This window comes from Sinocyclocheilus anshuiensis, unplaced genomic scaffold, assembly GCF_001515605.1.
Source record: "Sinocyclocheilus anshuiensis isolate Anshui unplaced genomic scaffold, SAMN03320099.WGS_v1.1 scaffold2700, whole genome shotgun sequence".
Taxonomy (NCBI): domain Eukaryota; kingdom Metazoa; phylum Chordata; class Actinopteri; order Cypriniformes; family Cyprinidae; genus Sinocyclocheilus; species Sinocyclocheilus anshuiensis.
This window is the reverse complement of record NW_015548196.1, coordinates 8,422-21,789: the sequence shown is the minus strand read 5'-3', so window position 1 is coordinate 21,789 and position 13,368 is coordinate 8,422. Positions and strand designations below refer to the sequence as shown.

The 13,368-nt window shown below is 32.2% G+C and overlaps 1 protein-coding gene across 1 annotated transcript in view; it reads left to right on the top strand.

Annotated features, from left to right (window-relative positions):
- Window positions 1-13,368, top strand: part of LOC107653190 (type I inositol 1,4,5-trisphosphate 5-phosphatase-like) — an 89,076-nt gene that overhangs the window by 68,783 nt on the left and 6,925 nt on the right. The window contains exons 5-6 of the mRNA XM_016439855.1: window positions 6,838-6,901; window positions 8,482-8,585. Of these exons, the coding sequence (XP_016295341.1) occupies window positions 6,838-6,901; window positions 8,482-8,585 (168 nt within the window). The remainder of the gene's footprint in view (window positions 1-6,837; window positions 6,902-8,481; window positions 8,586-13,368) is intronic.

Genomic DNA, 13,368 nt, shown 5'->3' with positions numbered 1-13,368 from the left:
CTCACACACACACACACAGTCTTTCACTCACACGCACACACACACGCTCACACACACACACACACACTCAAGATCCGCCGTGACACACACACACACACACACGTGTGATGACTCTCTTCACACATGATGAGTGTCTGGTGGCTCATCCTCACACACACCGGTCACACTCTCAGAGGAATCAAGGTCTGACCTCTGTGGAAAAATGACCACTTTTATGTTTGCTTTATGGTTCATTTTTCAAAGCCACCGCAGAAAATCCATGAAAGGTCAGTGGATTCGTGCCGCGGAGCTCAGCCTGTGTCTCGTCTGAAGGCCTTCAGCTGCGCTTTACTCTAGCGATGATATTGTTTTAGTGCAAATGTTGAAGATGATTCATGGTTTTCTATGTGCTTCAAGTCATCTCACTGCAGATCTTACAGGAAAGCTATGGTGACTGACTCAAGCCTGCACTAAATATTAATGTGGGGTGTTACATTTTTAATAACTGTTAGTTCTATTACAGTTTTTGATTATTTCGACTTAATTTTTCTGTTTTCACTTTATTTTTAGTTTAGTTTTAGTGATTTTTATTACAAATTAAAAATATGTATTTATATTTTTATTTTAAAAAAAAAGTGTATTTTTTAAATTATTTTGTATTTTATTAGATGTAGTTATTTGTATTTTAACGCTTTTTTTACCGGCTAAATGTTATTAGTTATTGGCTAAAGACTAATAAATATTCATGCGGGATATAACTTGGATGTTCTATAGTTTTAATTACTATTAGTTCTATTATAGCTTTTGTTAATGTTTTGAAATGGATTTTCTTTTTATATTTTCTGTTTTCACTTTACCTTTGGTTAAAGTTTTAGTAATTTTTTGTGTGTTTTTTAAATTTTGATTACAAATGTAAAGATAATATATTTGTAATTTATTAAAAAATATACATGTAAAAAATGTTTTATTTATTACATGTAGTTATTTTAGTATGTAAATTCAAAACTATGCAAAAATAATGAGATGCTGGCAACTAGCTGAAATAAAATAATTTTTTGTTAATATTTTAAATTAGATTTTATTTGAATGTTTTTTGTTTTCACTATAATTTCAGTTTAAGTTTTAGTAATTATTTGTGCATTTTTTGTAAACATTTAAAAAAAATACCAATATATATATTTTTAATTTGTAATAAAATAAACATTTTTTTTGTACAAATATATATATATTTCTTTAAATGTTTATGTAGTTTTAAAAAATACAAGTATTAATGTTAAACTAAACAAAAATGAGAAACAAAGTTTTTATATATATATATATATATATATATATATATATCTATAGTTAATATTATTTATATTATGTTATTTCAACTTTTAAAAAATTGTTTTTATATGGTTTTAATTGTAGTTTTAGTTCTAATAACCCTGCATAGAGGATGTACTTGTTTACTTGACTTATCGCCCTGGTTCTGTTCGGTCCGGTCCAAACCCGGGTTAGAGACCTTCACTGTCAGAGCGGCCAATAAAATCTGCCTTTATGGCTCAGTTATTGTCTTTCTGTCTGCAATTACGGCAATTACTCATTTCCTCGTCCGGCCCGCACCGCGCACTTAACAGAGTGCATTTTACTAATGGAAAATTAAGTAGCGCCCGTGACAGTCCGCTTTATAAATATGTAAAATACACTTTTAATTATTTGGAGTGAATCTGGCAGGTAATCAATAACGCTGGACGTGACAAACATACGCTTGACACTGGCCATTGTAAAGCGCCGCTTAAAAGATAAGAGTTTCGTGTCAGCGCCGTCCGGCTCCAATTAATATTTGGAGTCTGTCACTGCACGGGACAAATGGATTAATTGCGGGCCGCTAATATAATAGCTTCTTCATGAAGAGCTCAGGAGGAGGACGAGGAGGTCGGCTTGAACTCTGACGTTAAATATTCATTAGAGCTTGTGTGTGGAATTATTATTATGATACCCGTGTTTATGGTTTATTCTGAGGATGTACAGCAAACACTGATCATAACTTTCAAAATGCTCAACAGATCAGAGAAATAATGCTATGAACCGTCGAGTCACATTTTCATATAGTTCATATTTTAATGTGCATGAATAAGCTTTGTGCGGTAAAATGTTAATGGCTCATTACTGAATGTTATTCAAAAGCAATAAAACAATGAAAAATACTCTTATTTACTGTTAATTGAAATAAGAATAAATATTTTATTTTTATTAGATAACGTCAGCAAAGATGAATAAATACGGTAGAGTAGTATTGCTCATTGTTAGTTAATTAGTCAGTGCATTGACTAACGTTAACTAATTGGATCTTATTGTAAAGTGTTACCAGATTTTGTGTAGCTAGAAGTGTTTACTTTAGCATCATTGAGATACGATTATCATTTTTATTAATATTTGGAATCTGTTTTTGTACTTTCAGTTTTAATTTTAATTTTAATTAAAGTTGTAGTGATTTTGTTTTGTTTGTAATTTTTTTAAATCTTTTTTTTTTTTAAATATATCTATATAATTTTTTAATCATTTTATTTCAGTTTTAGTTATTTTAGTACCTAAAGTTAAAATACATTAAAATGAGAAATGTTAGCAGAAATATTTATTTATTTATTACATTTTATTTTTTCAATTAACATTTTTTTTTAATTTCCCCTAATGATTTTTAATGGTTTTAATTTTAGTTAACTATAATAACCCTTCTTGCATAGATTATTGGTCCGTTCATGACTTATCGAAATTAGTAAAAACAAAGTAGAAAGTAGAATTTGTCCCTCCTCAAAGAGAGCCCTCCGGGAGCGAAGCGTACGCAGTGGGAGACGCTCGCAATGAGGCCCCCTCGAGAGCCGACTCTGCGTGCTTCGCTCCCAAGCAAACCACGCACAGGCTGTGTGTATCCCCACTCGTGATATAACGTGGGCAGGGAGGAACACACAACCTATAACGTGGCTTGCACTCGCCCTTTGCATGCTTTGTCTTAGCGTGAGCCTTAGACATAGCTGCTTATAGACTTTTCTCACAATAGACAGACAACAATAAATATGACTGACACACACAGAGCGCTTTGCTGAATGACAGAAAGCTGACGCTTGCTCCGCCGCACGTGCTTTTATAGCTTCCTGGTCATGACGTCATCCGCCGTGACGTCCCGTTCAGCTATTGGACTGATTTCACATGTGATTCAGAGCGTGGGTCGCAGAAGGCGTTCCCCTAGCGTTTTCGACGCAGCTCGAGTTCCTGAAGAGGAACACAGATTTATGTCAGATGAGTTTATTTAAATCAAATGCAGAATTTCTGTCAATAATGCATAAGATATAATACAAAGAATTCATTTCCACCTACTTGAACTTAAACTTGAACTTAAACTCTCAAGTGCAGCTGCTGCCTTATATTTTGAAGTATAATCCAATTGGTTGCACAAGTCCTTTCAACTTAAAAAAAAAATTTAGTTGAATCTTTTATAACTTAAACTTAATTTGAAGAGTTAAAGTAATGGAAAAAACCTATACTGCCATGACTTATTGATCATATAATTTTTTTGTAGAATTGGCTGGTCCCATATAAACGGATTATATTTGCTATTCAGTTATTTGTAGTTGTTGTGAGTGTTTGTGGAAGCTGTCATACACTACCATTCAAAAGTTTTGAATGGTAAGTAAATAATTAAAAATAAAAAAAGAAATTAATACTTTTATTCATTAAGGACACATTAAATTGATCAAAAGTGCCAGTAAAGACATTTATAATGTCACAAAAAAATTATATTTCTAATAAATGCTGTTCTTCTGAACTTTGTGTTCATCTGTGAATCCTGAAAAATAAAATGCATCACAGTTTCCACAAAAATATTGTGCAGCACGACTGTTTTCAACATTGATAATAATCAGAAATGTTTTTTGAGCAGCAAATCAGCATATTAGAATGATTTCTGAAGATCATGTGACACTGAAGACTGGAGTTATGATGCTGAAAATACAGCTGCGCATCACAGAAATAAATTACAGTTTAACAGATATTCACATAGAAAACTGAAATGTTAAATTGTAATAATATTTCAAAATTTTTACTGTATTTTTGATCAAATAAATGCAGCTTCGATGAGCAGAAGAGAGACTTCTTTCAGAAACAAAGAATTTCTCTTGCAGCTCCTAATAAAGTCACCAGCCAACTGGCTCATAACTCGGTTTCGTTTACTCGCCAAGCCAGTTTTTACCATCGGTATCAATGGAAATATTATTTATTCAGCTTTCAGTTTATGATGTATAAATCTCAATTTAAAAAAATTGACCCTTATGACTGGTCTTGTGCTCCAGTGTCACATATGTGTGAAGATCAGTGAAGCAGAGAGAACCTGAGAACGTCAGATGGCCATTCAGTCCGTCTCTAACCAGTTCTATTGTGTTCTTTTCTTGCTTCCTAACTGTATTCTCTGAGCGTTTGTATTCGCTGATGCCAGGATGTCCGTCTCCCATGACTCCTGAGCGTCTCTCTGTGTCTTTAGACACTATTGAGAGCTTTAGCCCACAGTTTTGGGCCGCTGCATTGAGCCCTGAGCGGACAGGAAGCAGGTTTTGCTCTTTTTAGTCCAACTTGAGGACTGGAGGTGCAAAAGCCCCTCAGAAAAGCAGTTAGTGAACTGTGAACCGCATCAAATCCCCGGCGCCTTACGCCTGCGGGCTCCGTTTGTTTGGGCCGTCGACAGACACAGAAACTGTCTGATTGTTTGGTAAAAATTAAGAATATAATCCTATTGAAGTAAATCTTTGGTCATGCTAAACTCTGACTGTGCTGCTTTGAGCGGCTCAGATCGAGCGCTTTGACAGAATCGGCTCTGGCTATAATTTACATGTTATATTTGAGCGCCGTGAACTCGTTACATAAGAAAAGAGGCCTTTCCTTCATATTCATAAGAGCAAGTTTGTGCTCTTTTGTGGTGTTGGGTTTTACATAAACACATGAACTTATGAAACACGACTGACATCACTTGATTCTACGGACCGCATCTGCTGGGAAATCTCACTACAATGATGCATTATTGACCCGACAGTAATAAAAGTGCTAATTTCAGCTGGTTTTCAATGTTTTTGCTACTTTACTAAGTAGTGGTTTGCTGATATGGGTTTTTTGTTGTCGATATCTTGATGGCCGATATAAAGCCGATATATACGATATCAAAAAATGTAATTTTAAAAAGTAAAAACACATGCATAGCATTTGCTGAAATTAAATCTATTTCAAAATAGATTTATTTAGATGTATTTTTGCTACTTTACTAAGTAGTGGTTAACCGATATGTATTTTTAATTTTTTATGATGGCCGATATCTATTGGCCGATGACCGATGTATTCGATATCACAATATTTAATAAAAAAATTGTAAAAACATTTGCATAACAATTGCTGAAATTCAGTCAAAACATATTCAATATGATGATTTTAGATGTATTTGGTACTTTACTAACTAGTGGTCTACTGATATGGATTTTTTGATGGCCGATATCTTGGCAGCTGATGGACGATATATAGGCTATAATATCTCAATATTTAATTTGAAAATAGTAAAAACACATGCATAACATTTGCTGAAATTAAATCTATTTCAAAATAGATTTATTTAGATGTATTTTTGCTACTTTACTAAGTAGTGGTTAACCGATATGTATTTTTAATTTTTTATGATGGCCGATATCTATTGGCCGATGACCGATGTTTCCGATATCACAATATTTAATTAAAAAATGTTAAAAACGTTAGCATAACAATTGCTGAAATTCAATCAAAACATTCAATATGATGTTTTTAGATGTATTTGGTACTTTACTAACTAGTGGTCTACTGATATGGATTTTTTGATGGCCGATATCTTGGCAGCTGATGGACGATATATATAATATCTCAATATTTAATTTGAAAATAGTAAAAACACATGCATAACAGTTGCTGAAATTAAATCTGTTTCAAAATAGATTAAATAATAGAGGTATTTGTGACATTACTAAGTATTGGTCAACCGATATGGATTTTTAGATGACCGATATCTTGGCGGCTGATGGCCGATGTAAAGCCAATATGTATGGTATCACAATATTTAATTTAAAAAGAGCAAAAAAACATGCAGAACAATTGCTGAAATGAAATCTATTTCAAAATAGATTTATTTAGATGTATTTTTGCTACTTTACTAAGTAGTGGTTAACTGGTATAGATTTTTTTAATGGCCAATATCTAATTGCAGATATAAAGCCGATATATATATGATATCACAATATTTAATTTAAAAATGTTTAATTATTTATTTAATTAGATGTCCATAGATGTATTTTTGATACTTTACAAAGTAGTGGTTAACCGATATGGATTTTTTTTTTTTTTTGATGACCGATATTTATGAAATCACAATATTGAATTAAACAATTGTAAAAATGTATGCATAACAATTGCTGAAATTCAATCAGAACAGATTCAATATGATGTTTTTAGATGTATTTGTGACATTACTGAGTATTGGTCAACCGATATGGATTTTTTTGATGACTGATATCTTGGCAGCTGATGGCCGATGTAAAGCCAATATGTATGGTATCACAATATTGAATTTAAAATGAGTAAAAACACATGCATAACAACTGCAGAAATTAAATCTATTTCAAAATAAAAGTCCGATATATCAGCCACCAGATAATAAAAATGCCAAATATCAGCCGATATATCGGTCGACCACCATTTTCACAAAACAGGTGAAGAAATCCGACAGATGCACATCTACAGCTCAGAAGAAGACAGAAACATGAAGGAAACACACGTTTCTATGTTGAGTAATTTCTCTCTCTCGTTGTCTTTCAGGCACTGGGATGTTGCTACTTCATCCACGAATCCTTGAAAAACATCCAGCAGTTTGATTTCAAAGGTACGTGTGTCCCTTTAATACGGCGTGCCATCAATCCCACCAGATCCGGCCTTCATCCACGAATCCTTGAAAAACATCCAGCAGTTTGATTTCAAAGGTACGTGTGTCCCTTTAATACGGCGTGCCATCAATCCCATCAGATCCGGCGCGGTCAAGGTTGTTTCAGAAGCCATAAAACATGCTAAGATGGAGTGACCGATAGGAAACAGTAATGCTTATTAATATTAGGATTTAATTCATGAGATTTCAGCCTGTGGTAATAGTGCACTCAAGCTATTGGACAGTTAGCGGTGACCTCATCAGCGGTGGGGGTCAGAGGTCGCGTGTCCCGACAGTCACACTAATTAAAGCCACTCCCATTACAGCGGTGTGAGCATTAGCCCTGCTCCAACCCGGAGCTCTTAAAGACCACGATATCTCCCACATGATGGCCGTAATCACGCTCTCCATCAAGCAAAACCTGAGCAAATCTCACGCCAGATCAGATTTCACCGCAAACCCATCAGATATTCAAAGAAAAAGATCATTTTAGGAGTGTTAAAGTGTTTTCCATTGTGACATTGAAGTGATTCATTTATGAGCAATTCATTTATGCTGATGTAAATGTAAAAAATAATGATTATAGTAAAAATTACTATTGTGGTAATCGCACAAATACTCAAAAATAAATTCAAGTAAAGCATCCAGATGCATTATAGCCATGAGATTTTATGTAGTTACAAATTATTTTAATAAATAAATAAATACGTAAATATTATTATTATTTTTTTAATAATTTGAATTCAAGTTCATTTTTTTTCTTTTTCCTTTTGGTTTTATATTTGTTTAAATTATGCTGATGTACATGTAAAAATATTTATAATTATTATACTTAAAGACTACATTTTTCAGAATAACAAGAATTACACAAAAACTCAAAAATAAATTCAAAGCATCCAGATGCATTATATCCATGAGATTTTATGTAGTTAAAAATTATAAAAAAATAATAAAAATTTATATATATATATATTTTTTTTTTGTTACTTTAATATTATTTTTAAAAAATAATTTGCATGCATTTAAGCACTTTTTTTGTGTAATATTTGTTTACATTATGCTGATATAAATGTAAAAATATTTATAATCATTATGCTTAAAAATCTCTAGATTTTTGTAATGGGAATCATCTTTCAGAATAATAAGAATTACACAAAAACTCAAAAGTAAATTCAAGTGAAGCAACCGAATGAATGTGTTATACTAACGAGATTTTATATAGTTTAACAAAAATAAATAATAGTTTCCCCATCTCTCTTTCTCTATACACACAAAGAGAAAAGATGCTCTTATATTCTCTGTTGAGCTTTGAAGGCTGTAATTTTTATTCATTTAAAATATGGCAATATTCCAGTGTGCATCAGAACGTAAAATCAGATATAATGTGAAGAAACTCCCTGCGGTGTCTGGTTTGTGTGTGTGTGAGCAGTAGGTGGCGCAGTTGCCCTGAGCGCTCTTCCTCTGATAATCATCTCTGAACGCTCTGCATGTTTGCATGTTCATCAGGGCTGTTTTATTCCTCCTCGTTTTCCTTCACACAGCCAAGAAGTTCAGGAAGGTGGTTGGGAAGGAGGTGTGTTCGGACGCTCTTCCAAGAGCAGCCATGCTGGAGAAGGAGAAGTTTCCTCAAGACTATTTCCCTGAGGTGCGTCATTCTGTGCTGTGTCTGCTTCAGTCACATTTCTCACATGAAGCTCGGTATCGAAATCTCAGGCTCATATTGAGAGGAAAACGTCTCCCTGATGTCCAGATGAGAGCTTGACTGATAGGAGTTTTTCAGTGCTTCAGTCTTAAATCATTACAGCCCTGAATATGGCATCCCTGCTTAATTTGGTTTAATTTAAAAATAAATAATTCATTATAAATAAATAAATAAATAATAAAATAAAAATAAAATAATAATTCAAAAATAACTTATTTAATAATAAAATGAAAATAAAAATAACTTATTTAAATGAATAATAATTTACAAATAAATAATTTATTTAAAAAATAAATAAAAACAATAAAATAAAAATAATTTTAAAATAAATAATTTAATTGAAAATAATAAAATGAAAACAATATAATAATTTAAAAATGACTTATTTAATAATAATAAAATAAAATAAAAATAAAAATAACTTATTTAAATGTATAACAATTAATATTAACCGAAAACTGAAATCGAGATCCTGAATGAAATCATTTCAATATATTGTTTTCCTCAATAATAATTGGTTTTATTTAACACACAGTTCTTGAAACTTCTGCAATCATAAACTGACATGAGGTTAATTAATATAGTGACACTCCCAGTTTCTCTCAGAAAACGAGCAGCTTTGTCAGAATTACTGCAGAAACACTAAATTAAATATCCAATATTGGGGGCCTTTGATTTTCATTTCAGCAGTTTTTGCTGTATTTCTATGTATACATCTATCTGCATTATATTGGCTTTAAAGATGTTTGAAACACACAAATCAATGGAACATTGGAGTAGTTATGCACAGAAATTCTGCACACATTTTTCTATTTTCTTGTTTTTAATCTATCTTCTTTTAATGCTGAACAGAACTTCACGCGACGTTATTTGTAGCTCCTACCATACAATAATCACAATAAGCTTACTGCTTTGGTACTTTTTGATATGAAAAGTATTCAGATGTAGTCAGTTTTAGGGTTAAATGTTTTTGTACTGCTCACTGATTGTCAGCTAAATGAACTCTTGTTTTGGTTGTGTTTGGAGCATGCTAGCTGCGAGTTTACTGCATATCTGCTGCAGTAATAAAGAGCGTGTGTCAGCTGGATCCTGCGCTCACATCCGTCTCTCACACTATATGCACAAACAGCGCGCTGGCCTTTCACGCGCCGCTGCCGGCTTCCAGCGCACGACGCTGATGAGAAAACAATGACGTTTACAGAAGAGAGAAAACAGAGGCAGAAAAGTTTGCGATGCATTGATTTACGCGCTCATGAATCTCCGGAGAGCAGCGCTCCACATAATGCCGGGCCGTTTAAAGCAGCAGATTTGTGTAGTCTATCAAGGGCTTTCTCAGTAGTGAGAAATTGCTTGTTATCGTAGATCACAGATACGGCTCCAACCTCTTATGAAAGATGAATTAATTTCACTAATGCTTTAATGCAGGTTTCTCGTGAGGCTGGCGATAACCTCGGCTTCAGCCCGTGATTTATGCCGTCTTTTAGTAGATGAAATCGCTCGGATTCGCCATCCATCTGCCTCTCTAAAGAATCCTATTAGCGGCGGCTGCGCTGCAGTCTGTGTGCTGTTTGGAGAAATCACAGAATTTACTGAGTGTCCTGAGAAGTGAACGCTGGTTTCACATGAGATGCAGTCGCAAGCGTTTGTTCTGTGCATCGACCAGTCAGGGTTTCTGCGGGTCTTTAAAAGTCTCCCTTCCACAAACTAAGGCCTAAAACGCTCTTGCATTGAAGCAGAGTCTTAAAGTCATAAATACGTGAGATGCAAAATAAAGATAAAAAAAAAAAAAAACTGAATTAACTATTTGCAGCCGGTGGATGGGTCAGTGCAAATAAAATAAAATAAAATAAAATAATAAAATAAAATAAAATAAAATAAAATAAAATAAATAATAATAAAAAAATATTAATTATAAAATAAATTATAAAATAAAATGCTAAAAAATGTTAAATAATTATTTTATGTGTATATGCAGAAAATTAATGTCCTTAAATGAAGATACACTTACTGGAGATGGAAATTGAATAGAAAAGCAAATAGAAAAGAAATGAAAAGACAAAACTTATGTTGGACAGAAAACACAAAATATCTGCAGCTGGTGGACTTCACCACTTTAACCGTGTTCCCTTCAGTCGATTCCTTGCATCTTCTCGACCTGCGTTCCCCGTTTGATTGACAGCCGGCGGTTTCACCAGCAGCCAATCAGAAACGAGCCAGCTGTGTGGTGTGTGTTTGAAGCCTGATGTTCACTGGGTTTGTGTAATGAGCGCGTGACCCGGACCCGTCCCGTCTGTGAGTTATGGCTTTAAGTGCTGCTCCAGTCAGCGGCACAATATTAATTGAAACGCTGAATAAGGTCGGAGCGGACCGAACAACAGGCGCTGCTTGTGAAAGGTCGAGCTGATGGGTTTTGTCATGTTGCTGCGTTTAATCAGGTAGCTTATCTGCAGGCCTTCAGTCGTCATGAAGGTGCTGCGGTTGATTATGTGTGTAAAAGAAGCTTTCGGTCAGTGTCTTTTGCAGTATATTTGATTTCAGAACAGTGACAGGAAGTACTTGCTAAACTCAACATTTACATCTGTTAAGTTGATTTACACTCACTGGATTTAAAGTGAGCTCAGATCTCATTTGGACCATTTGAGTTCTGAACAGGCCTCAGTCCACTTTCCATTTACACAGTTATTTTTATTTTATTTATAATGTTTTTTATTTTATTTTATTGTAATAAAATAGTATTATTTTATTTTATTATTATGATTACATTTGGTTTATTTTATTTTGTCAAACCTTATTTTAAAATAACAATTTAATGTAATTATTTTATTTTGACTAATTTTATTTTGTTATTTTAATATAATATTATTTTACAATTTATATTTTATTTTAACTAGTTTAATCTTGTTTTATTATAATGTAATGTTATATCAGTTTTGTTTTATTTTTGTTTATTTAATTATGTTTTCTTATTTTCTAATACATTTTAATTTAATTTAATGTTATGTTTTATTTTGACCAATTTAATTTGATCTTAATTATTTTATTTTATTTTAACTAATTTAATCTTGTTTTATTATAATGAAATATTATATTCTTTTTATTCAAATTTTTTTCTTATTTATAATGTAATTTAGTTTATTTATTTTATTTTTTACTAATCTTATTTTATCTTACTTTTATTATTAATATTACTATTCATTTTTTTCTTTTCTTTTAAATAATTTAATCTTATTTTATTAGAATGTTATAAAATTTTTATTTTATTGCAGTTCTTATTTTTAACCCTGTCTTATTTACTAATATTATTATAATAGTATTTTTTTATCATTTTGTTTGATTTGATCTAATTTGATCTTGTTTTATTATAATTCATAAATATAATTCAGCATACTACAGTAATATATTTCTGTTGTAATTCGTTCACTTTGACAGTTGAGTTCAGTTAAACCTTAAATAATGTCTTTTTCATGCATGAAATTGAAAAAAACGTTTCAGCATACTACAGTAATATATTTCTGTTGTAATTCGTTCACTTCGACAGTTGAGTTCAGTTAAACCTTAAATAATGTCTTTTTCATGCATGAAATTGAAAAAAACGTTTTTTTTCTTCAAATTTTAACCTCAAAAGCCAATCCCAGCCCATTATTGTGATTCACTTCCAGCCCTGAACCGAATCGAATGTGAAATCTGTCTGATTCAGTTGGTTTCGAGTGAAATGTCTCTCAGAAGAGCATGATATCTTGTTTAATCTGAGCCGAGACAGATCGTCATCAATCACGGCTGCTGTTCATTAGTTATTACTCAGCCAGTGTTTGTGTGTGTATGTGAGAGCAGCTGTGCTGTTGTTTATGAGACGCTGCAGAGGGTCAGCGGATGAGATTGACCCGATCCGTGTCGTCTCTGAGCTGTGATGGAGGGTGAAGCGGCCGATGGACGCCGGAGATGAGATTGTGTGCTGGTCTGTCGCTCCGGCAGAGCTCGTTCTCCTCGGCGGATCCGCCGCTCGTGTGTGTTCATCACTGTCACCGCCGCGCGCTGACCTTTCTAGTGCACAGCTGCGTCCACTGACCCGACCCGGCCGGCGGCACACAGTGGGGAATAGTTCACTTTCATGTTCTTTTATCATATTTTGTCTAGTTTAATTTGATTGCAGTGACCCGTCCAATGGCTGCACATATTATGTGTTTTCTGTCCATGCTTAAAATATATTTTAATATTTATTTAATAATAATATTAATATAAGTTTTTATTTTGTTTTAGTTTAGTGTATTATAATGTATATTATTATTAATATTTATATTATTTTACTGTATAATTGATTATATTAATTTTATTTGCTTTTTTTTTTCGTTTTGTCTCGTCTTGTCTAATTTAATCTTTTTTTTATTGCAGTGATCCAAGTAATGGTTCATTTTTTATTATTTTATTTTACTTTACTTTAGTGACCTGAAGATACTGTCCTTAGTTAAGTTAAGTTAAGTTAAGTTTTTATTTTATTTTATTTTATTTTATTTTATTTTATTTTATTTTATTTTATTTTATTTTATTTTATTTTATTTTATTTTATTTTATTTTATTTTATTTTATTTTATTTTATTTTATTTTATTTTATTTTATTTTATTTTATTTTATTTTATTTTATTTTATTTTATTTTATTTTATTTTATTTTATTTTATTTTATTTTATTTTATTTTATTTTATTTTATTTTATTATTTTATTTTATTTTA